General features: G+C 46.1%; 3 protein-coding genes across 3 annotated transcripts in view; 2 read left to right on the plus strand and 1 right to left on the minus strand.

The window, feature by feature from the left end:
* The first annotated feature begins 6,237 nt into the window (after positions 1-6,237).
* pabir2 (PABIR family member 2) lies at positions 6,238-11,233 on the plus strand. The gene is made up of 11 exons (XM_084459395.1): positions 6,238-6,379; positions 6,701-6,895; positions 7,123-7,201; positions 7,295-7,348; positions 7,617-7,660; positions 7,833-7,887; positions 8,208-8,309; positions 8,816-8,901; positions 9,553-9,617; positions 9,829-9,925; positions 10,589-11,233. The coding sequence occupies exons 2-11, from the start codon at positions 6,774-6,776 to the stop codon at positions 10,722-10,724; spliced, it is 840 nt and encodes a 279-aa protein (XP_084315521.1). The 5' UTR covers positions 6,238-6,379; positions 6,701-6,773; the 3' UTR covers positions 10,725-11,233.
* Positions 11,234-12,846: 1,613 nt separating this feature from the next.
* Positions 12,847-21,489, minus strand: mospd1 (motile sperm domain containing 1). Its single transcript, XM_084459503.1, has 6 exons — positions 21,355-21,489; positions 17,247-17,621; positions 15,629-15,704; positions 15,062-15,294; positions 13,818-13,979; positions 12,847-13,646 (listed from the first exon to the last, which is right to left on the minus strand). Exons 2-6 carry the CDS (start codon positions 17,404-17,406, stop codon positions 13,615-13,617), a joined length of 663 nt encoding a protein of 220 aa, XP_084315629.1. The 5' UTR covers positions 17,407-17,621; positions 21,355-21,489; the 3' UTR covers positions 12,847-13,614.
* A 1,943-nt stretch (positions 21,490-23,432) lies between these two features.
* The window catches only part of ints6l (integrator complex subunit 6 like), a gene marked incomplete at its 5' end in the record, with an annotated part of 17,304 nt that continues 14,836 nt past the window's right edge, over positions 23,433-25,900 (plus strand). Inside the window, 2 exon segments of the mRNA XM_084459592.1 lie at positions 23,433-23,543; positions 23,649-23,726. Of these exon segments, the coding sequence (XP_084315718.1) occupies positions 23,433-23,543; positions 23,649-23,726 (189 nt within the window).

Below are 25,900 nucleotides of genomic sequence, written 5' to 3' on the forward strand. Positions count from 1 at the left end.
CCTCCTCCTCGATTGTTGGGGAGGCCATCAGAGGTGGAGTGGGTTTACAGGCACCAACGGTATGAGGCGTTGTGCTGGCAGGTCCACTGGCAGGAGGAGGGTTAGCCCCAGCCTGCTCCCTAGCCAGAGGGTTAGCCCTAGCCTGCTCCCTGACAAGAGGGCGGCTCAACACAAGCTTGGCCTCCATCTGAAGTGCCAAGTTGTTGACCTCCTCCTCGAGTGTTGGAGAGGCCATCACAGGTGGAGCAGGTTTAAGGGCACTCACAGGAGCACGGATGTAGGAGCAGGAGTGCCCTGTCTGTCGGTCCTTCCTCAGAGGCCTGCCCTCTGCCTCTATTGCCAGGCCAATTGTTGCAGTGGATGTAGGGGCAACACAAGGCCAAAAACCTGTCTTCCCACTCTCCCTGAGGCGAGGGGGGCTCAGCTTGGCCTCCAGCTGAAGTGCCAAGTCGTTGACCTCCTCCTCGAGTGTTGGAGAGGCCATCACAGGGGGAGCAGGCTTAAAGGCACTCACAGGAGCACGGATGTAGGAGCAGGAGTGCCCTGTCTCTCTGTCCTTCCTCAGAGGCCTGCCCTCTGCCTCCAGTGCCAGGCCAGTAGGTGGAGTTGGCGCAGGGGCAACACAAGGCCAAAATCCCATCTTCCCACTCTCCCTTGGGCGAGGGGGGCTCAGCTTGGCCTCCAGCTGCAGCGCTAGGTCGTTGACCTCATCCTCAATTGTTGAGGAGATCATCTGAGGTGGAGTTTTCTGTTTTAATGAAAAGAAAGTCATTGAAGCTAATCCAATAATTTCTTTGCTCATTGCTCATGGTATGTAAGTAAATCCTGAGCTTGAGGTTCTCCATCTTAAGCTCAGCTATAGAAATTGAGTATGGATATTGAGAAATGACAAGATCCTGAGAACCTTTATAGTGGCCTGACATTAAAGAGTTGTCTGGTCTCAATAGAGAGTGGGTGTAGGTCCAGGACTATACAAAACCAGATAAAGTTGACTAACTATGCTTACATGGTATATGAAATGTACACCTTTAGGGGGGTTACTTACCTTTTTGTAACCCGACATGGTCCCGTGTGGGCTGGACCAAGGCTCCATGTTGTGTTCTTGAGGGGAAAATTGGACAGTTAATTGAAATTAACTGGGGGCACAGTCTTTACAAGGGCTTTAAGTGTGGGTCAGGCAATTGGCAGTGAACCAGACAATTAACAGTGAACAGTCAACCAGACCACTACACTCACCCAGCATCTGCTTCCGCTGCTGTGGTGGAGTGGCAGCCAGAATGGAGGTCGTCCGAGACCTCCATTCTCTCGCACGCTCCCGAATGCCCAGCGGGTAGACAGCAGGACGCGCAGGAGCTGTAGGAGCAGAGGTCGTCCGAGACCTCCATTCTCTCGCACGCTCCCGAATGCCCAGCGGGTAGACAGCAGGACGCGCAGGAGCTGTAGGAGCCGAGGTTGGACGAGGGCCCATGGTCTGGGCGGAGACACACTGGATGGACGCGTGACGGATGGCAGCCATGGAGGATCCAGAGGGCTGTGCAGGCAGTTTGATCTCCATGCTGGGCGTGGCACGCCTGACGGGCATTCGCTGCCTGTATCTGTTGGTTAGATACACCCGTGGCTGTTTCTTGGGCCGGGCCAGGGCCACATACAGGGGCTTGGTGGCCAGGATGCGTCCGTTCATCCCTGCAATGGCCCGGGTGGCCTCCTCAGGGGAGGACAGACACACAAACCCAAAGCCCTTGCTGCGGCCGCGCTCCATCACGACTTTGGCACTGATGATGGTACCAAAGGGAGAGAACTCCTTCCTCAGTCGCATCTCATCAATCTCTTCCTTCAAGTTCTTTATGTAGAGACTGATGCCGGTCCCAATTCCGTTGTCCCTCAGGGTGCGGTCGCGTCGAGACCACGTGATCCGGAGCTGTCGGCCCATGACTGTTTCATAGCTCAAGGTGTCAAGAGCACGTTTGGCGTCAGCTGGCTGCTGGAAGTTGACATATGCGTACCTTGAGGAGCGCCTGGTGATCCTGTCTCTACAGACCCGGATAGAATGGATCATCCCCATGGGGCTAAATAAATCACACAGCATGGCCTCTGTCACATCGGGGTGCAGATTCCCAACGTACAGGGAGGCCATGGAGAAGTTAGGAGCACTGGATTGCATTGCATACACCAACCACTTCAAAATGTCACTGACCACTGACAGAGAAAAATGGAACTATGAACTAGAATGTGGCTGTCATAGATTGTGTTCCAATATGATGTCATATCATTGTGACACAATCTGTTACAGTATGGCCAAACTTGAATTCTAGAATTGCCATGACTGACTCAAGTCAAGGAAGAAGTATTAACTATTTATATAGTTAGGTTAAATACGTTTCTTATTATGACCTGTGCAAAAAAGAAATTTAAAATAACAAAATGAATGACTAAGGCAACTAAGCCTACAGAATATATGAAATGCACCAATCATAGTTAAACATTTAAAACCACATACAAAATAATCAATGTATTCCTTATATATACAATGCTGGCACTGTAACCGCACGGTTGGTCTTTGAATCGTGATCAAATCACTGTAATAAAAACTCGACCAAACTCATTGTCCTGATTCCCCTCCTTGAATAGAGTGTGTAATTCCGATTATATCCACTGGGTGGCAATGCTGTAAAATGGGCATGGGGAGTAGAGTGTCAAAATAACGCTCGTTTGGAATGCCCTTCAACATCATTTTCAGGGCTGTCGCATGTCAACAGCCTGTCACAAACTATGGCTAACCATAACCATTGTTAATGAATGAATCCTATATTAACTGAAGCTAAGCTTTCGGAGAGGGAAAGTGATGTGTCCTGATCTCAGACGGTGTGGCAGGCCGGTTGTTTTGGAGTTTTGGTTTTACACGCGCATGTTTCGTTTGCAGTGAGAGTGCAGTTATATTATTTTGCAGTGCAGTTTATATTATTTTGCAGTGAGAGTGCAGTTATATTATTTTGCAGTGCAGTTTATATTATTTTGCAGTGAGAGTGCAGTGTTATAATTGAAGCCTGGAGCGCCTGGGGATGGGGCAGCTATAGGGGGTTTGGGGAGCGTCCCGAGCCATGCTGATGTGTGCATTTGAAATGAAATGATTAATAAAGCCATGTCCTTTTTCTAACGCCTGTGTGGTGTGTGTGTGTTCTGACGCCGGATCCCACCGGTTAATAAAAGGTGGTGGCAGCGCAATTCGCTATTGAACCCAGTAACCAGCTCCTCCCTCTTTTGGGTGGTTCTGGTTCTTCTCAGTAGGCTACGCCAGATGCAGCATGCTACATCCAGATTGTGCTGCTACATCTGGTGTACTATACAGTATACACTACATATTCCCCAAATTACCCAAACCAGGTCCAGCCTGGTTTATGTGTGTGGCTGGCTTGTTTCTGTTCAGGACTGGTAGGATGGAAGCTAGTCATGCCACTGAAATAGCTGTGAATTGAAATGACATGAAATAATGTCTGATACATTAAGATAGGTCTCGTCGCCTGGACACATCAGTTCCAATGCTTCCAATGCTAATCCAGCACAATGAGAGCGGGATAGTTAGCTCATGAGCTCACAACTAGCAGAAGCTTCCATAATATTATTGGTAGCGGTCAGTGGCTAAAGCAGTTACACTGATGATAACATAAAGTCATCCCCACCGGGTCTTGAACCCCGGTCTCCCAGGTGGGAGTCCAATGCTCTGACCAGTGACACCAGAGGCGCTCTACAGTAGACACATTACATTACATTACAGTCATTTAGCAGACGCTTTTTTCCAAAGCGACTAACAATAATTGCATTTAACGTAGGAAGAGCCAATGTACTACTACTTGCCAGAACTCACAAGTGCATCTTCTTTCTAAAACAAGTGACTAAGAGCATAATCTAGTGCTGAAGGCAAAGTGCAAGAATCGCAATCTAAAGTACAGTGCAATATAATGTAATACAATAAGTGCTTAGGTGGGAGGATTGTTGTAGTACTTCTTGAAGAGATGAGTTTTGAGCCTGCGACGAAAGATGGGCAGCGACTCTGCTGTCCTGACGTTAGTGGGCAGTTCATTCCACCACTGCGGGGCCAGGACAGAGAAGAGCCGTGACCGTGTCCATCGACCGCAGGAGCCTCGGAGTGACGGGGCAACCAGTCGCCCTGAGGTAGCAGAGCGTAGCGGTCGGGAGGGGGTGTAGGGTTTGACCATGGCCTGGAGGTAGGAGGGGGCTGTTCCTTTCATTGCCCTGTAGGTTAGCGCCAGAGTTTTAAACTGGATGCGAGCCGCTACAGGGAGCCAGTGTAGGGAACGGAGGAGGGAAGTTGTGCGGGAGAATTTGGGGTGGTTGAACACCAGGCGAGCAGCAGCTTTCTGGACAAGTTCCAGAGGTTTAATGGCTGAAGCCGGTGCCCCAGCGAGGAGGGAGTTGCAGTAGTCCAGGCGGGAGATGACCAGGGCCTGGATGAGTACCTGCACCGTTTCATCAGTGAGGAAAGGGCGAATCCTCCTGATGTTGTAGAGCATGAATCTGCAGGAGTGTGTGACAGATGTGACTTGTGAGGAAAATGACAGTTGGTCATCCAGGATCACACCCAGATTCCTCGCAGTCCGAGTTGGGGTCACCACTGTGTCTTCAATGGTGATGGCCTGTTACCTAAGGAAACAGGTCTATTTTAACAAATGCTGGGTTTTGAAGCCTCGGCGCTACCAATAAATAACTTATTTAGACACGTTCTGTACGAGTGAAATTATTTTTCCGAGGTAGTCTTCTTCTGTGGTGGTGGCGGTGCTTTGAAGCTTCAACACAGCATTTGTTAAAATAGACCCTTTTGCTTAGAAGTGAAGTTTCATGTTTATCTGACACTTGTAAATATGAGCGCCTCTCCTAACTAGGCCGACACCGATTTATTTTGACGGCAAAGTGAATGGACCAGCAAAGGACTGTTGTCTGGCATGAGCGAGCGGAATGCGACAACGGGACTGAGAAGGGCTACATTTCAACCAGACATTCCAGTGAAACCAGGTAGTCAAAATAACTTACCTGATATAAAATGGGCACCGCAAATGCGGGCATTTTTGATGATGTCATCAGTCCAGTCCGTACGCTTAATAATGGAGATGTCTGTCTTCCTCTGCCTCTGCTACTGTTTCAAGAATGCGCGCGCATACTTGTGCTGACTAGGCTGTAAAAGGGTCTATAATTAACAAATATGACCCACGCTCGTTACATAACTTCTATAACATCCAGTGACAAAATATGTCATGGTATCTTGGTATGTCCACACCAAGGATTGAACTCACAACCTTCGCAGTGATAGGCAGCGCACATAGAGGTATAATACAAACAGCACACTATCCACTCGGCCACCTCTGACCTGGGAAATCTGTGGAGTCTTTTTGTTTTGATGTTCTAGGACCACTGCCTCTTGTGGTAGCAACGTAGAACTGCAGGTCAACAACGACAACAGGGAGGGAGGGAAGGAGAGACAAATAGGATTCCCTCTTCTTGGTGTGTCGGCTTACAGCCAACACACAAAAAGAACTCCCACAACTGCGAATCGGTTCCCATCGTTCGTTTTAAAGAGCCGTTCAAAAGAATCGGATCGTTTGCGAACGTCACATCACTAGAAACCAGCAGTAGTTTAGTTTCCACACTGACTATCTGCACCTTCCTGTTATACCCCCAGACTCCCTCTGAGGCTTAGATCATTCCGTTGTGGTGTTTTCATTAAATGTTTGTGTGCAATTATGATCATCTTTAATCTGCAGTAGTAAATCATTTGTTAATAAAGTGTTTTTCTCCTTCTGATAGGCCTAGTTTGTGATTGTGTTATTCAGGGCCCTCTGTTGCCCTCCTGTGGTCTACAACCCCTAAGCATCCATGGTTGTAGGCCTAATAAAAGAAGAGGAGACATTTCGATAGTGGAAGTTCCATGAATGAGAAGATTAAACCTAACGATTCGACGGGGCCAAACTAACTCAAAATTTTACTTAGACTAACTACAATTTTTGTTTTTTAAAATGTTTGTGCATATGAAATGCATTTCAGTATGAGCGTCTTCAGGAAATAAGTCATGATTGTTGCACCCGATTGGCTACTTGAGCGACGTTCTTGTGTCTTTCAAACGGGCACGCTGGTATATTGAACCGTTTTCATTGGCTGAGCTTGCCGTCAATCAGCCAGAAACTAAAAATGGGGCGGGAAGTTCGGTATTGGAGGTTTTCCTCGGCGGCGTCCAACAAACAACTAAATCATCAAATTTGATGATAAACAGTAGCTTTTTATATTTGGCAAAGGTGTATTGTTAAGCATGGTCGCTGTAGGGATATCTTAATACTGTGAACGTTTTATAGATTGATGATCCCCGTATATGGTATGTAGATCCTAGTCCTAGTGCTAGCTAACTTAGCTAGCAAGCTAGCTAGCAAGTACACACTAACCAGCTAACACATCATGAATGTTTCGCTTTTTGTCTAGCAAATGATTAGCTATTAGAATTCACTGCAGTTTTAATTTATCTTCAGTTCTTCGTTTGTTTCCTAGTGACCGTAGCGAGTGGTCTTTGTGATGTTCCCAGCTAGCTGTGCAAGGCATGCAGGCATAGCTAGCTAGCTCCTACATCATGGGCCAGTCTGCGTTTGTTTGAACTGTGAATTTCCTTTCTTTTACGTATTCTGGACTTCTTCTCTCCTAGAACATTGCTCTGAACCATGTAGACGGAGAGCCCGAGGTGGATGTAACTAGTCTTGCTTCATGAGAGGGGAGCGATGAACAACCAAGGAGTCATGTCCCAAGAGAAGATGGAGCTGGACCTGGAAATCCCAACATCGTTAGTTAGCGATGGCCATTTAAGACGATCCAACAGTGCACCCATGATTAATGGCCTAAGGTTTATTTTCCTTGTACTTTTCTAATTATGAAGTTATGTTATTTATTTACATTTACCTTAACTGTTTGCCATATGCTAGCTCAGCAATTCTCATTCTTGAACCTGTCCCACATTGACTGGAATGTCAATTTCTACATTGCAATACACTTGCGGCAAAGTAATAACCTCACGTTGAGAGCCAACTGTATCATGGTTGCTCTCAAAGATCCATGGCTTTCTTTCCTCAGTGACAACTCCCAGGTGTTCCAGAGAGAGGTCCTACGCTCCAGGAGAAACAGCACGACTGTCGTCAACCGCCCCAATATGGTACTGAGCTCCGTGGGCCAACACACGCTAGCATGATATCCCGGAGGACGTCTCTTGTCTCTCTTTGTTCACCTCCCTGTCCCCCCCCCTCAGGTCCCTTCGTCCCCCATCCGTGTGCCCAGTACAAGGCTCCATCAGATCAAGCAGGTGAGCCTTTTATTCCTTCCACCGGTGTGATTGGCGGCATGTCAGACCACTGTCCCCCTCTACAGCCATAGGGAGTGTCGGTGCCTAACAAACATGCCAGAGCCACATCTGTGGAGTCCACAGGGCCACCGGTGTCCCAGAGCACGCCGATTGGTAGTATCGGACTCCAACACAACCTCACTGCTCGAGTAACCAACAAACATTGTTTAACGCGTACATATTTGAGTGAATCACTTCCATGAATGCTTGTGTGTGTGTGATCCTGCAGGAGGAGGGTGTCGATGTGATGAACAGAGAGACTGCCCATGAGCGGTAAGGCACCTTAATGGAATGAAATCTATAAGTGGGTTATGGAAATCAAGGCCTTTCGTGATGTGATATACTGTGTGGTATTACACTTACTCAGTCAGCTCATTGGAATGTAACAGACTGTCCGTGTCTGGTTGATTGCTTTGAATGAATTGTTTCTTTCGGTCCGTCTCAGGGAGGTTCAGGCGGCCATGCAGATGAGCCAGTCCTGGGAGGAAAGCCTCAGTCTGGTAAGGACCTTTCCTGTGCAGTGTGTTTACTGGCGTTCTGTGTGTTGGAAACCTGACGTCGGCGCTGCATGTCTTGGCCCACGGCCAGTCTCGTCCCTCCTCTGTGTTGTGAGAGCGGACAGATCCAGACATGCTAGATGAAACCCCATGGAGTTAACAGGGCCACCAGTCTCTCGAGGACAGACTGAGTCGGTAGTATAATACTCCAACACCTGCCTCCTCTGCCTCGCAGTAGAACATACCATGTTGGATATTAGTAGCTATTCGGTTTTATCCCCACTCACTCTAAGATGTGTGTGTGCGCGCAACCCGTCTTGCAGAGCGACAACGACTTGGAGAAGTCCGCGTCCTCGTCCCCGAAGCGCATCGACTTTGTGCCCGTGTCTCCAGCGCCGTCCCCGACCAGAGGGATAGGGAAGAAGGTGCGTTTGAGCCGCAGGTCGTCCGGCTAGATGTCCCGTGGTTCTTCCGTGGATCTGGAAGGCCAGAGAAAGACGCGTGTATTTCTGTCTGGCAGGGTTCTAAGTCATGATGAGTCTTCTCTCTTTTCCTCTCTCTCTCTCTCTCTCTCTCTCTCTCTTCTCTCTTTTCCCCTCTCTCTCTCTCTTCTCTCTCTCTTCCCCTCTCTCTCTCTCTCTTCTCTCTTTTCCCCTCTCTCTCTCTCTCTTCTCTCTTTTCCTCTCTCTCTCTCTCTCTCTCCTCTCTTTTCCCCTCTCTCTCTCTTCTCTCTCTCTTCCCCTCTCTCTCTCTCTCTTCTCTCTTTTCCCCTCTCTCTCTCTCTCTCTCTCTCTCTCTCTCTCTGTTTTCCTCTCTCTCTCTCTTTCCCTCTCCTCTCTTTTCCTCTCTCTCTCTCTCCTCTTTTCCCCTCTCTCTCTCTCTCTCTCTCTCTCTCTCTCTCTCTCTCTCTCTCTCTCTGTCCGATGAGCAGCAGTGCTTCTCCCCCTCTCTGCAAATCCTGGTGAGCAGCAGCGGCCTGACTCCCAGTCCAGTACCCAGCCCAACACGACGCTTCAGGTGAGCTCACAGCAGACTCGGCCGCTGATATTCGCCTTATTCACCTCAGCTGCCATATTGGTCAGTCTGACGTAATAAGGGGTGCGGATGCGGAAGTGCCCGTTGACTTCAATGTTAAAAGTTCACTGTAAAAACACCACTTCAAGAACCAAAATAGTCAAAATGACAGGCTGAATACACTATCGGGGTTACAAACTCATCATTACCAGACTCTGATTGTTCTTCACTGCCATTATTTTCGCGTTTGGAAATACATGGGAGTGAATGCAGCTGGCGGCTAACTTTGGTTCATTCACCTCCATGTATTTCCAAACGCGAAAACAACGGCAGTGAAAAACAGAGTCTGGTAATGCTGAGTTTGTAACCCCGATAGTGGATTCAGCCTGTCATTTTGACTATTTTGGTTCTTGAAGTGGTGTTTTTACAGCGAACTTTTAACATTGAAGTCAACGGGCACTTCCGCATCCGCACCTCCAATTACGTCAGACTGACCAATATGGCTGCCAGGTGAATAAGGCGAATTGTCGCCTAAAATGGAGGAATGGGATTTAATTTCCATGAACTGTTTGCCTCTTCCGTTATATCCCGTCTGTTAGCCTGACCTCTATGTAACTCCCATGTGTTCACCTATGGAAATCTCATCTTTTCCAGCCGACGAAGCCAAAGCCCGATCAACTGTATCAGACCCAGCATAATGGGGGCAATCAAACGAAAAGGTTTGCAGCATCTAACTTCTTGCCGATACAAAAAAACAACTGATCAAACAGTATATTCAGAAACAGGCCACAGTTATCCTACATGAACTCCCTCATACTCCACTAAGGCCAACGTAATGTAATCCTGTGAGTGGAACAGAGGTGAAAGAGGTGTATTTTTATGATGTGTGTGTTAACGGTGTGTTCATGACTTCTCTGGTCTCGTGTGTAGGGGAGATGGAGACAGAGAGCCAGCCCAAGAGGCTCTTCCAGGGGACCACCACCATGCTGTCGTCTGACGGCCCCTCACTGTCAGACCTCAACTCCTGGTGAGGCTCTCCTAACTTCACCACCTGAGTCTCTGTGCAACCGCACACTTTACCCATAATGCTCGGCACCTTTTCTCTCAGAACTACTTTTCCCACTGGACGTCTCCCATTAGAGCTGAGCTCAATAGAGTTGAAGTAAAAATGTTCAGCATCTCTTCGTGTACACAGTACACAGTACGAGGCTTACCCGTGTGTCCACACAGCAGTAATACCAGAACCTTTCCTGTTCACCAGAAATAGTAGTTTAGGTCCTGTGCAGTGTGTTTACTGGCGTTCTGTGTGTTGGAAACCTGACGTCGGCGCTGCATGTCTTGGCCCACGGCCAGTCTCGTCCCTCCTCTGTGTTGTGAGAGCGGACAGATCCAGACATGCTAGATGAAACCCCATGGAGTTAACAGGGCCACCAGTCTCTCGAGGACAGACTGAGTCGGTAGTATAATACTCCAACACCTGCCTCCTCCTCTGCCTCGCAGTAGAACATACCATGTTGGATATTAGTAGCTACATTTTAAAGTCAAATAATACAAGTGGGGACCTGGTCCATACTACTGGATGAATGCTTGTGCTTTCTGTGCTGCTGACATTCCCGCCCGCCCTCTCTTCTGCCCCCACCCCCCGCCCCCACCACCCTCCCCCGCCCCCACCACCCTCCCCCTCCCCCAGCCTCTCCCCAGACCTGCTGGACGGCAGCCTCAGCAGCGTGGGCTCTTCCTCTGGGTCCCCGGCCAAGATGGAGGGAGTCTCTCCTTCCTCCAGCAACTCGCCCTTTGCCCCCCTCCAGGATCTGTCCCCGAAGTGAATGAGGCATTTGGAGAGAGAGACACTAACAGTGAATGAGGGATTTGGAGAGAGAGACACTAAAAGTGCGCTGAAGATTAGAGGCTCAAAAGCCTCCCATCCCTCCCCAGATGATTTAGAGTTTTCTTCTCAGACCTGCCAACTCCTCCATCATTTTTCTTAAGTTAGTGGGATTTCCCCCCAGCAGTGTGACGCTGTGTTTTCCACTAGGCTGTGGGCTTGGCCGCGTGGGGAGGAGCGTTGGTTTGAATTCAAGCGAACCAAAGCCCTGGATTTGTGCTGCGCTGCGCGGACGCACTGGTAAGCCTCGTACTGAGGGGAGGAACTGTGGACATGAAGAGCGCCTGCTGCTAGAAACGGATCCTTTACATGGTGCTTATCCCCTCAGTGATAAAACTACCACGTACATCTACCCTGCATCCTCACACCCACTCCAGCTCACTGGGGAGACCGGCAGCAATGGCTGGACATTATCAGGGAGGAGGGGTAGAATGTCCCTGTATTAGTATGTTTTCCCATTTCCTATTTGTGTGTGTGTATGTGTGGAGGGGGGGGGGGGGGGGTCTCTAGACCTTTGCAAGTGCACAATATTGTCAGCAGGATTTGTATGAAAGGAATTAACTTATTGTTTTCCTGCTTTATTGTTTGTTTGTAAGTATGTACATATTAACCATGTCAAATATCATAAATAGTTTTAATTTTGTGGTTGGCTGTGATGTGAATGTTGGCACAGGGCTTCAACAAACCACAGACTGACCATTTTCTATCCGTCTAAAGGAACAAACTAGAAGTTGTGATCTTCCAGGTTGGCAAATATGATTTTCTCATCTTTGTACTGTAGGAAAAGTTCTGCTCTCAGATGTTATCCAAAATATCTTTGTGTGAACTCTGGTCGATGTAAGGCACTTAAGCTGGCCCTCCTGTAGCTGGCTGGCCATTGGTTGGGTCATGGACACGATGTCATCCGGGTCATTATACAGCACTAGAGTTGGAAGAGAGGGTGGTCACCACTGTTAGGATTTGAACACTACAGACGTTACTCTGAATCCTGTGTTTCTGCCTGGAAATAGTTACAGTCAAATGAGTTTCCATTTCTGATGAATTGAGGAGGGTTTTTCTGACTATCTAGAGCCACTTAATTGTACATGTAGATGAATAAACAGTTTTGTCTCCATGTTGCATTTTTCAATCCCCAAATCGTCAGGTTGCTTTACGTTGATCACACTGATGTCCTGTGGGCAAAGCTAAATGGTGCCATTACGTTTGAGAAGAGTTGTATTTTTTTCTGCTGTGGTCAAATTGCTGTTATTGCAAGAATGTCACTGGATTGATTGATTATTAATTACATTGATATTGAACATTCAAAAACTATTCAAAACGGGAGTACTGACGTAGGGATCTTGAGAAGATCTCTGATTCTGTGATGGTTATTTGGGCTGGGTTTTTTATGGTCTCAAAATGATATTAGCCATTTGAACATATTTCCCCTCATGCAAGGTATGCTATTTCAGAAGTCTGAAACCTGTCTTTCATGTTAAACAAAATGATTGTAAATCCTTTTTATGGAAGTATGTCATTGATAGTTTATTTTTGAGATGCAGTTTGAATACTGAATGTCAAGTTTCTTTGTACAAACAAGCAACAACCTTTTCAGGCGGGTTGCTTAGCAACATTTTTTAGCTGTGACCAGCAGCTTTATACAGTCGGTGGGTCGGTGCTCCTCAGAAACGGACAAGACCAACGTGTGTGTGTGTGTACAATGTAAATAAACATGTATTTTCTGTTCGTTCAATATGCTTCTAATCTAAGGCATGAGCTGGGCTAAGAGGACTTTCACTGCAGTCTATCTGAGAGGCTGCTAGTAGCCTGACCTGCAGATCTGAGGGGACTACATCTGTCCTTTGCTTGTTCCCCAAGTGATCGCATATAATATAAACTCCTTGACCTTATGGTAAATAAATTATTTGTCCAATATTTCAAGTATGTGTGGTGTTATTTGTTGTAATGTTTCACCACCTGTACCTGCAGTCTTGCCATCTGGTTGTATTGCTTGTAGCCTACTTGTTTGGATACAAACATGTTTACAACAGTGCAGACGAGTGTTGAGACTTTTATTAAGCGTTTGGATGGATGGAACAGCATTGATATTGAAACAGCGAGTAAACCATTGTCTTTCATAGGAAGAAGATTATTCCTTTGGTCACATGTCAAACCTTGTATTTTATTGTTAATGAAAAGTAACACTCATTCAGATAAGTATCCCCACATGCACGTACTGTAACTGCATTTAGTCGGAAATGTCAAGTCATTTTTGAAGTGGACATCAACATAAGGATTAGATGTTGGTTACAGGTGAAGACCAGAACAAAAGCTTTAATGGCTTTAAATATACATTTATTTATCACAATGAAAGTTTGCCCTTGTGTGTAACAGCAAATCTGTTCCAAGCACTGAAGTTTACAATTTCTGTTACATTAATGGCCATGAAAATACACGCAAACAGACACACGGTATAGGAAGTCAAACAACATGTTTAATACCACGCCCCCAATGTTTCTATACAAGCCACGCCCCCAGCGGTTCTATACAAGCCCCTCCCTCCCAGGGCTCCTGATCCAGACAGTCAGTGCTTCAAGCATGTCACTCCTCTGGCCCTCAGCTTTGGAGGCCATGTTGTTTGCATCAGTTCAGTATCGTGTTTTTTTATGGCAAAACAATTAACATGTATGTTTTTAGAGGGAGGGGGCGAATTGACCTGATACCCTGTTCCCCTCCTCCCCCACCATCAACACTACCCTTGCAAGCATGTGGTGGCCCGCAGTGTGTGAAGGAAGGTCCTCTTCTGTTTTTGTTTTGCATGATCTTCTCCTCGCCCCTCGCCTCGGCTCCCCTCATGTACGCAGGATAACCATGGTAAGAAGACCTGCAACATGACCCGGAAAAATCAGACAAACGAAACTAACCATAGGCACCTTGATTAAACAACAAAACTTGTGGGTTTAAATCACAAAGGTGGCTTTTATTACCGAATGAATGCCATTTTTGATAAGACGAACAATGGAATACAATTCAAGACTTGCTCTTCCTGACTCACCTAGAACATAAGCAGCTACAAGTTTCTTGTTAACACTTAAGTGGAGGTAGACAGGCACAGTGGATTCCTGCTCCCCCAGGGTGGGGAGCATGAGGGCAGCCATGCACACCAGCCCCAGCAGCACCGTCAGCAGACTGGGCCCTCCGGCCACCGCTCGGCTCTCTGTCAGAACACACACACACACACACACACACACGTCTTACACAGCTCGGCTCTCTGTCAGAACACACACACACACACACATCTTACACAGCTCGGCTCTCTGTCAGAACACACACACACGTCTTACACCGCTCGGCTCTCTGTCAGAACACACACACGTCTTACACAGCTCGGCTCTCTGTCAGAATACACACACACATCTTACACAGCTCGGCTCTCTGTCAGAACACACACACACACACACACACACACACACATCTTACACAGCTCGGCTCTCTGTCAGAACACACACACACACACACACACATCTTACACAGCTCGGCTCTCTGTCAGAACACACACACACACACACATCTTACACGGCTCGGCTCTCTGTCAGAACACACACACACATCTTACACAGCTCGGCTCTCTGTCAGCACACACACACACACACACACACACACATCTTACACCGCTCGGCTCTCTGTCAGAACACACACACACACATCTTACACGGCTCGGCTCTCTGTCAGAACACACACACACGTCTTACACCGCTCGGCTCTCTGTCAGAACACACACACACACACACACACACACACACACACACATCTTACACGGCTCGGCTCTCTGTCAGAACACACACACACACATCTTGGCTCTCTGTCAGAACACACACACACACACACACATCTTACACAGCTCGGCTCTCTGTCAGAACACACACACACATCTTACACAGGCGGGAAAGGATCCACTAAGTTCAGCTAATCACACTGGCTTATATTGGTGTTTGGCGCCATCTAGTGACAAAGTGTTTTCTTCAAACCTTATACCAAAACAACAGTTTGTGTTGAGTACCAGGAATATTCACAAACTCCCCAAAATTCCCAATGGGAATTTATGGAGATGAACAGGAATAAACTGGAAATTTATGGGAATTAACCGGAATGAATTCTGTTTTCCAGTTTATTCCCATCAATTCCCATTAGCCTAATTCCCATAAATTCCTGTTAATTCCCAGGGGAAGTTTGTGAATATTCCCGAATTTTACAACCCAAATTGTCACAGGAATGTTTTGGGGCCGCGCCCCGTCCTACCTGTCTGGAATGCAGTCTGCTCGAAGAACACGCTGTCGGCCAGCTGCTCCTTCAGCCTGCACTCCTCCTCCTGCGGCCGAGGGCTGGGGGGCTCCTGGGCCGCCGAGGGACGCAGCGTGGCCGTCACCTCCTTCCGGCCCAGGGCCTTCCTCTGGCTCTGCTCCGACACCTGCAGCCGGAACTTATCATACACCCCATAGTGGCAGGAACGCACGTCTCTGTGTCGAATCACTCTGAGAGCAAGCAGAGAGGAACACAACCAGGTGGTAACCACAGTGTTCTTTCTCTATGTAGTTTTATTAGTCTTTTCTAATCCATTCTCTATGTAGTTTTATTAGTCTTTTCTAATCCATTCTCTATGTAGTTTTATTAGTCTTTTCTAATCCATTCTCTATGTAGTTTTTATTAGTCTTTCCTAATCCATTCTCTATGTAGTTTTATTAGTCTTTCCTAATTGTATTCTCACTTGCGAATGCATTTACATAATATGTCTGGGGCAATAAAAGACGATGGCAGGTTCTATTTATGACACGATGACAACAGGTGGATTCTTGTCAGATTACTCACATGTCAACACAGCACTGTGGCTTGACGGCTCCCGTGGCATCCACCACAGTATACTTGTTTGGTGCTGTGCAGAGCACTAACAGGGAGAAGACATAGTTTAGTTTAGTTTTAGTTTATTTGACAACACATTTTAAAAACCACATTTGATTTTGACATCAATAGCTTAAAAAAGACATTGTCATGGTTAACACAATAAAGTCATCGACTTATTTCCATTGTGGACCTTGATGTAATGCCAGTACAGATGGGCAGGCTAGAGCACAGAGGGACAGGGTAGAGCACATGGCTGGGCAGGTCAGAGGGACAGGGTAGAGGACATGGCTGGGCAGGTCAGAGGGACAGGGTAGAGGACATGGCTGGGCAGTACAGAGGGACAGGGTAGAGGACATGGCTGGGCAGGACAGAGGGACAGGGTAGAGGACATGGCTGGGCAGTACAGAGGGACAGGGTAGAGGACATGGCTGGGCAGGACAGAGGGACAGGGTAGAGGACATGGCTGGGCAGTACAGAGGGACAGGGTAGAGGACATGGCTGGGCAGGACAGAGGGACAGGGTAGAGCACATGGCTGGGCAGGACAGAGGGACAGGGTAGAGCACATGGCTGGGCAGGACAGAGGGACAGGGTAGAGCACATGGCTGGGCAGGACAGAGGGACAGGGTAGAGCACATGGCTGGGCAGGACAGAGGGACAGGGTAGAGCACATGGCTGGGCAGGACAGAGGGACAGGGTAGAGCACATGGCTGGGAGGTACAGATGGACAGGGTAGAGCACATGGCTGGGCAGGACAGAGGGACAGGGTAGAGCACATGGCTGGGAGGTACAGATGGACAGGGTAGAGCACATGGCTGGGCAGGACAGAGGGACAGGGTAGAGAGCATGGCTGGGCAGGTCAGATGGACAGGGTAGAGCACATGGCTGGGCAGGACAGAGGGACAGGGTAGAGAGCATGGCTGGGCAGGTCAGATGGACAGGGTAGAGAGCATGGCTGGGCAGGTCAGATGGACAGGGTAGAGAGCATGGCTGGGCAGGACAGAGGGACAGGGTAGAGCACATGGCTGGGCAGCATCCAGCAATATTAGTGGATACATCCATACTTACTGTCAGGGCTGGTGATTAAGTGACAAATACAGACTATAGATACAGTTAGGGATGTACCGATGCATCGGCCGATGTTGGCCTTGTTGACTACCATCGGCAAATAAAATGACATTCACCGATGGTAGTGGCCGATGTTATGTCGCAACAATAACTCTTTTTTTTGTTGCAAAACGTAGCCTACCCAGCTGCAGATTCAGAGAAAATCCGTGACGTAACGCCACAAACGCATGTGTAGTTTGCTTTCAAATTAAAGTGAAATAAAAATCGGCGTTTTGGAACCAAACACTTCATTTCTTTGTTTCCCTGGCACAAAAGGGGGAATAAAAATTAAATAAAATAAACATCGGCCATCGGCTGGATTGTTATTTTAAACATCAGCATCGGCCCAGAATTTTGCAATCGGTGCATCCCTAGATACAGTCAATGTAATGCTACGCTGACATTGTTACATTGAAAATATAATTAAACAAAAACACTTTATATATAAATATATTACAATTTTACTGCAAGCACACTAACCTTTGAACTTAAGGGCGAACTCATAGGGGTTGTAGAGGGTGAGCACCTGCTTGTGGGACGTCTGCTCGTCCGCGTAGAAGACGAGCTCGGTGGGGAACACAAACACAGGGAGGCTTCCTTCCACCAGCTCAGGCTGCCTGCTCTGCTGCTGCTGCTGCATTGGCTCCAGCTGAGCTCTCCTCCCCCCTGCCCTACCTCTCGTCCTCTCGGCCTGGCGGGGCCTCCTCACCCCCCCCACCACCTGGTCTCTGGAAGCTGGTCCTTCCCACTCTCAGCTCCTGGACGGCATGGCGTGTGGCACGGTGCTCTGGACAACAAGGCACAGGAGGGATTCCAGAGGTTTCTTGTTTTTAAGAGGGGGTGTAGGCATCAAGACTGTAGAAAGGTGGATAAAAACTATTAATAAAAAAAATATATATATATATATATTATAGTATTTAAGTGACAACTCGTGGTTATTTGTGTATTAATAAGCAGCATTAGATGAGGTTCTCCTGCTCAGTAGTGCCCTCACTGCCCTGGATCTGTTCCTGGCTCAGTATGACTCCACGTGGCTAGTCACGTGAGCATGTTTACTTGGAGAACCCGTGTTCCTCCTGCTGGACAGACCCCGATGTGCTGTCGCAATACTGAACTGAGTGGTCATCTTAACACTGGGACACCACACACAGAGAGTCGTAGAAAGCCTTATGAAACTGCCACATGTACACTTTACCAAAACATTGTGTCTTATGGTTATTAAACACGCCTGTTCGTTCAGCAGACTAGTGGTTTTGACACAGAATCCTTTAAAAGAACAGCTGTCTAGGACAATTAGCATACCAGCCAGGTAACACATTTAGCATTTCTAACCAACTGACGATATCTTGATTAGTGATACTAACCTAAACGTGAGGCTAACGTTAGCTGCCCACATTCGTAGTTGCCCTAGGCCTAGATCATTTAACGTTATACCGAACATATAGAGAATTGACATTAACCATATACCAGCTAGCGAGCTGTTGTCTTCATATTTCTAACCATTTCGAACAAGGGAAATCCGAAAAGATTCTACCATTTATATCGCGATCAAAACAAAGACCCAGACCAGAGACCACCGAAGAGCTAACGAGGCTAGCTAGCTGACAAGAACATAACATGAGCTAGCTGACAAGAACATAACATGAGCTAGCTGACAAGAACATAACATGAGCTAGCTGACAAGAACATAACATGAGCTAGCAGACAAGAACATAACATGAGCTAGCAGACAAGAACATAACATATGAGCTAGCTGACAAGAACATAACATGAGCTAGCTGACAAGAACATAACATCTGAGATAGCAGACTAGAACATAACATGTTAGCTAGCTGACAAGAACATAACATATGAGCTAGCTGACAAGAACATAACATGTGAGCTAGCTGACAAGAACATAACATATGAGCTAGCTGACAAGAACATAACATATGAGCTAGCTGACAAGAACATAACATGAGCTAGCTGACAAGAACATAACATGTGAGCTAGCAGACAAGAACATAACATGTGAGCTAGCTGACAAGAACATAACATATGAGCTAGCTGACAAGAACATAACATGTGAGCTAGCAGACAAGAACATAACATGAGCTAGCAGACAAGAACATAACATGAGCTAGCTGACAAGAACATAACATGTGAGCTAGCAGACAAGAACATAACATGAGCTAGCAGACAAGAACATAACATATGAGCTAGCAGACAGGAACATAACATATGAGCTAGCAGACAAGAACATAACATATGAGCTAGCAGACAAGAACATAACATGAGCTAGCAGACAAGGACATAACATCTGAGCTAGCTGACAAGAACATAACATGAGCTAGCTAAGAAGAACATAACATATGAGCTAGAAGACAAGAACATAACATATGAGCTAGCTAAGAAGAACATAACATGAGCTAGCTGACAAGAACATAACATATGAGCTAGCAGACAAGAACATAACATATGAGCTAGCAGACAAGAACATAACATGAGCTAGCAGACAAGAACATAACATATGAGCTAGCAGACAAGAACATAACATATGAGCTAGCAGACAAGAACATAACATGAGCTAGCAGACAAGAACATAACATATGAGCTAGCAGACAAGAACATAACATATGAGCTAGCAGACAAGAACATAACATATGAGCTAGCAGACAAGAACATAACATGAGCTAGCTGACAAGAACATAACATGAGCTAGCTGACAAGAACATAACATATGAGCTAGCAGACAAGAACATAACATATGAGCTAGCAGACAAGAACATAACATATGAGCTAGCAGACAAGAACATAACACATGAGCTAGCAGACTAGAACATAACATGAGCTAGCAGACTAGAACATAACATATGAGCTAGCAGACTAGAACATAACATCTGAGCTAGCTGACAAGAACATAACATGAGCTAGCTGACAAGAACATAACATCTGAGCTAGCTGACAAGAACATAACATGAGCTAGCTGACAAGAACATAACATGAGCTAGCAGACAAGAACATAACATATGAGCTAGCAGACAAGAACATAACATATGAGCTAGCAGACAAGAACATAACACATGAGCTAGCAGACTAGAACATAACATGAGCTAGCAGACTAGAACATAACATATGAGCTAGCAGACTAGAACATAACATCTGAGCTAGCTGACAAGAACATAACATGAGCTAGCTGACAAGAACATAACATCTGAGCTAGCTGACAAGAACATAACATATGAGCTAGCAGACTAGAACATAACATATGAGCTAGCTGACAAGAACATAACATGAGCTAGCAGACTAGAACATAACATGAGCTAGCTGACAAGAACATAACATCTGAGCTAGCTGACAAGAACATAACATGAGCTAGCAGACAAGAACATAACATGAGCTAGCAGACAAGAACATAACATATGAGCTAGCTGACAAGAACATAACATGAGCTAGCAGACAAGAACATAACATATGAGCTAGCAGACAAGAACATAACATGAGCTAGCTGACAAGAACATAACATGTGAGCTAGCTGACAAGAACATAACATATGAGCTAGCAGACAAGAACATAACATGAGCTAGCAGACAAGAACATAACATATGAGCTAGCAGACAAGAACATAACATGAGCTAGCAGACAAGAACATAACATGTGAGCTAGCAGACAAGAACATAACATGTGAGCTAGCAGACAAGAACATAACATATGAGCTAGCAGACAAGAACATAACATATGAGCTAGCTGACAAGAACATAACATGAGCTAGCAGACAAGAACATAACATCTGAGCTAGCTGACAAGAACATAACACATAAGCTAGCAGACTAGAACATAACATGAGCTAGCAGACAAGAACATAACATATGAGCTAGCTGACAAGAACATAACATATGAGCTAGCAGACAAGAACATAACATGAGCTAGCTGACAAGAACATAACATATGAGCTAGCTGACAAGAACATAACATGAGCTAGCTGACAAGAACATAACATATGAGCTAGCTGACAAGAACATAACATGAGCTAGCAGACAAGAACATAACATATGAGCTAGCAGACAAGAACATAACATGAGCTAGCTGACAAGAACATAACATGAGCTAGCTGACAAGAACATAACATATGAGCTAGCAGACAAGAACATAACATATGAGCTAGCAGACAAGAACATAACATGAGCTAGCTGACTAGAACATAACATATGAGCTAGCAGACAAGAACATAACATGTGAGCTAGCTGACAAGAACATAACATATGAGCTAGCAGACAAGAACATAACATGAGCTAGCAGACAAGAACATAACATATGAGCTAGCAGACAAGAACATAACATATGAGCTAGCAGACAAGAACATAACATGAGCTAGCAGACAAGAACATAACATGAGCTAGCAGACAAGAACATAACATGAGCTAGCAGACAAGAACATAACATGAGCTAGCTGACAAGAACATAACATATGAGCTAGCAGCCGTTAGCACACTCACACAATAACAGACGAGCTAGCAGCCGTTATGCTGCCTAGAAAGCGTTGTCATGCGAATAATATATATTTAACTATTACGAATTGCTATTTGATTTATTCGAAAGGACACTTTACCTTGTCAGGGTTAGTTGATATGTGTATCTTAGGGAACGTTAGTCTGGTGTTGTTGATCCGCCCTGTTTGTTTGTTTGTTTGTTTCCCTTTTCTTTGTCAGCTCTCTGCAGATCGCGCGGTGCATGCTGGGATACCGGAGGGCGAAGGAATTCCGCCAGTCATTACGTCATCAATGTTTCTTCTTCTCTGCTTTTTCATCTGCTGTAGACTAAACGTGTTTCAAACCATTAAATGTGTAAACTGTTTGGGTAAAAAAGCTACTTTCACATTGAACCCTTGTGTGTGTTTGTGTGTGGTTATGCCCATCATGTTGCTGAACCGAATGGTCCCTAAATCCAGTTGAAGGCCTGGAGTAGGCTATCTATGAGCAGCTCACTGATTTAAGAATCTATAATATAATTAATTGAGCATTCCTCATTGAGCATAATACATATTGACAATTTAATTAGTTGTCTATCCAGACGACATGGGACGTAACGCTTAAGACCTCATCAATAACAATCTATTGGCTTGTGTCCTCGAACTTAGATTAATTTAAGTATCCTAGAAGAAGCCATATACCTCCCGTATCACTGAAAAGGCCGACAAATGGGACATATCTTACCTATATAGGCATTTAATGTAAGTCACCATGAGTAGAAAAACAGTCTCAAGTTGTTGTTGCTGACTTACATTGTTTGAGATCAGGCTGCTAGTTTAAACTTGAGGTGTTAGCACTGATTATGCAACCAAGCTTTTTACCCTATAAAAGGTTGTATGCTGGCACAGTGGATAGATAGATAGATAGATAGATAGATAGATAGATAGATAGATAGATAGATAGATAGATAGATAGATAGATAGATAGATAGATAGATAGATAGATACTGAACCAACTGATCCATCATCACCAAGCAGAACACAGGCAGGCGTATCATGTCTGGCAATATAGCCTATATATAAAATATAAACACACATTATATATGTAATATATTAGGCTACATAAACATATGTAAATATATACTTTCCTACAGGGTAATAAAACCGAATTGCCAACACTTCCTTAGAAACTAGCTCAACGCTTCCTGATGGGTGAGCCCAGAAGAAGAAGCCATGTTCGGCTCGAGGAGGACGTGATCACGCATAACAAGGCTCGAGCTTCTCACGTTAATGGCGTTTCGAGGTGCTCGGGTTTGAGAGGATGGTTCACACTGAAAGGACGGCACATTTAATAAAGTGCATGGTGTAACGACTCATCCCCAACCCCCACCAGGACGTCTACAAAGAGCGAATAACGAGGGAGTAGCCCAGTCCTTTATGTTCAACTATAGTATGCAATCATTTATGACAGCACCACATTACATTGTCTCTATAAACGCAGAGCGAATAGACTTCATTAGGATGGTCACGTATTTGTAACTGCGAATGCAAATTCTAAGAAACGACACACGGACCATTCTCCCCTATCTCATGATCGTTTCTGGAGTGTGTGCTGTGTGCAGACTGAGCAGCTCTGGAGTGTGTGTGTGTGTGTGCAGACTGAGCAGCTCTGGAGTGTGTGTGAGTGTGTGCAGACTGAGCAGCTCTGGAGTGTGTGTGAGTGTGTGCTGTGTACAGACCGAGCAGCTCTGGAGTGTGTGTGAGTGTGTGTGTGCAGACTGAGCAGCTCTGGAGTGTGTGTGTGTGTGTGTGTGTGTGTGCAGCTCTACAGACTGAGCAGCTCTGGAGTGTGTGTGAGTGTGTGTGAGTGTGTGCTGTGTGCAGACCGAGCAGCAGCTCGAAGGCGGAGAAAACCGTCTCGCTCTCGACCTCATTACATATTGATGCGGGGCAGGGGGCGTGGCCATCGTGACCGGGCTCAGCCAATCCCGCGAGGGCGACGGGACGGGGGCGTTCCCTCCGCGCAGAGCAGAACTTGAACAGAGCGAGTCCAGCAGAGCTGGGGAAAGAGACAGATAGGGCTGTGCGACCCTCTACTGGGGGGGTCTGATCTAACCAAAATATATACACACATATGTGCACGCCCTGGCCGCAAGATAGGTCCTATGACGATAATAGGTATTTTAGAAAGCATATAGCTCTATATCTATACATTTAAGATGCCTATTTTACTTTTCCTGATAGACACGTCCGCTTCTATGAATCAGCGCACTTATTTGGGTACGACGTATCTGGACATTGCTAAAGGCGCGGTTGAGATCTTTATGAAGGTAAAGAATCATTTTACCCCGACTTTTTTTTCCGCAATAGCGATATAATGGAGTAGAGTCCCTCCGACACAGATTAATATGTGCTGTATGGTTTTCTCTTGACAGCTGCGTGCCCGAGACCCGGCTAGTAGAGGCGACAGGTACATGCTAGTTACATTCGATGATCCACCATACGGAGTTAAGGTAATTAATACTTCAATATTTCATGTGAGTAAGGCGCAGATATTTTGCTGTCAATGAGACTCTACTGTCCCTCTGGTTTCTAGCTGCGTGTTGGCCGGCCTCCCGGTGGTGAAAACGGCTATTTTGTTAAAATACCCGCAGACCCGGAGCAGCCTCTGAACATAGCAGACATTTTGCTTTTGTGTTGGGAACGCTCTCCGGCGCTGACATGGAGGCGGGGAGATTTATTATCTGTCATGACGTCTCCTTTTTCTTGTTCTGGATTGGTCAAGTAGCCTGCACATCATCTCATGCCCGCCCCCTCCAACCGCTCTATGGTTGACCTCCATGCACTCCCATTGGCCAATGTGGGACTGGGAAACAACTTGATTAATCCCCTTTCCCCATCAAATATATTATTTAGGCTTTCTCACAGAAACACACATTTGAGTTTACATCATGAGTTGTATTTTTTTGGGGGTGGACATCATTAGGGAAGCATTCATAGAAAATTGCCTTGTACAGATTCTCCGTCACAATCACACGCACACACACACACACACACACACACACACACACCATAACTTGCTTCACCCTCAGCTTGCTCTCAGTTGATAAACAGCGATCCTTGAAAATAAATCCAACATCCAACCCCATGACAATCATTAAACAAGAGAGGGAAAGGCAAACTTATAGGCCTTGTTAACGTTAACATGTCAAGCACACTGTTGAAAGTTAAAAGCACATAAGGACTCAACCCTTTTTGAGACAATGTTAAGTAAAAACAAACAAACAAACCTTCTAAACAATGTTAATTGTATTACAGTGTCACATACGCACATATTAGGGATGTGCACTAATGTCAAGTTAGTATGTAATGTACTTATGCAACTCCCACACAGTTAAGTGTGTGATGTTTGACTTTGACAGGGACAGTGTGAGTGAGTGGTTTATCCCTGGCAGTTCATTAGCTCTGTCTTTCTGGCAAGTGTCCAGAGACGTCCTCCGGGGAGCCTTTCCTACCATCCTACGTCCCCACCACCCACCTGCCCCAAATCCGCTTCGTGAATACACCCACATCCTCTCTCAACGTCTCTCCTTATTCAAAGGATAAGTGGTACATTGCAGATTTTTACATCCTTGCTTGGTTTATTTCCCAATGTGGAATGAATGGATGCTGACTATGCATTAGTATTAAACGGTTTATTATTATTTCAGCATGGCAAGCAATGTACATAAGCAACACAGGTTGAATTGGAGTACATTTTACAGTAGCTAAAGGGTATGCTAGTCTAAAAACAATAACTGATTAAAAGCTGAGGATGTAATTACAAGCAGAGAATATTAGAACCTGCTGTCTGTCTTACACATTGGGCTTAGCGTACTAGCTAGGCTACATTCGTTACTGTATTGTACTGAACGCTCTTCCCTTAATTCAGGCCTAAGTGTTGACTACCGGATGAGCAGGGTTTGCTCGACAACAGCGCCCGCAAATGTCTCGCCTGGCGGGACAGAACCCGTGCCCTTCGAACCGAGAGACCGCCCCCTTTATCACCGCTTCATTATTCATGAGATATTCAGCAGCTAATCAGAGAGGAGAACCATGGAGACGCCGGCTCAGACAATGCTGTCTTTTCCTCCTCCGGTTCTGAGCTCATTTGTTGTGCTGTTCCTGCTGGAACCCTATGCTCCTTCAAGGTCCCTCAGGTCCTCCGATCAGCTTCTCCTGGTTGTCCCCAAATCCAGGCTGAAGCTCAGGGGGGATCGGGCTTTCGCAGTGGCCGCCCCTAAGCTCTGGAACGAGCTACCCCTGCATGTTAGACAGGCCCCCACTCTGCAGGTGTTTAAATCACGCCTCAAAACTCACTTATATTCTTTGGCGTCTTCCTGACATGGCCTAAGAGACTTGTCCTTTTTCATGTGACATACTGCGTATGTTTTACTATGTGCTCTTTGTGTGTTATTGTTGTTTGACTTGTACAGCACTTTGGTTAACTTTGTTGTTTTTAAATGTGCTCTATAAATAAAATGGTATGGTATGGTATGGTATGGTTCCTGGACTGGAGGGAACGTCATTCTTCCTCCTGCCTGCTCTGACTGCTGCTGACATTTTTTCCACTCGGACACCCCCCCCCCCCACCCCCCCCACCCCTTCTGCTTTCACTTCACACTCCTTTCCTCTTTGGCATGACATG

Source organism: Borostomias antarcticus (genome assembly GCF_949987555.1).
Source record: "Borostomias antarcticus genome assembly, chromosome: 28".
In the NCBI taxonomy this organism is placed as follows: domain Eukaryota; kingdom Metazoa; phylum Chordata; class Actinopteri; order Stomiiformes; family Stomiidae; genus Borostomias; species Borostomias antarcticus.

What these genes read in the sequence shown, in the direction of transcription:
- mospd1 (XM_084459503.1), bottom strand. Translation starts at nt 17,406, where the DNA reads ATGCAGCAGCAGCAGCAGAGCAGGCAGCCTGAGCTGGTGGAAGGAAGC. An exon ending in GTTCGCCCTTAAGTTCAAAG is followed by an intron (nt 15,705 to 17,246) that starts GTTAGTGTGCTT and finishes TCTCCCTGTTAG; the next exon opens with TGCTCTGCACAGCACCAAAC. An exon ending in TGTAGCTGCTTATGTTCTAG is followed by an intron (nt 13,647 to 13,817) that starts GTGAGTCAGGAA and finishes GTCATGTTGCAG; the next exon opens with GTCTTCTTACCATGGTTATC.
- pabir2 (XM_084459395.1), top strand. Translation starts at nt 6,774, where the DNA reads ATGAACAACCAAGGAGTCATGTCCCAAGAGAAGATGGAGCTGGACCTG. An exon ending in TCGTCAACCGCCCCAATATG is followed by an intron (nt 7,202 to 7,294) that starts GTACTGAGCTCC and finishes CCCCCCCCTCAG; the next exon opens with GTCCCTTCGTCCCCCATCCG. An exon ending in AGAGAGACTGCCCATGAGCG is followed by an intron (nt 7,661 to 7,832) that starts GTAAGGCACCTT and finishes GGTCCGTCTCAG; the next exon opens with GGAGGTTCAGGCGGCCATGC.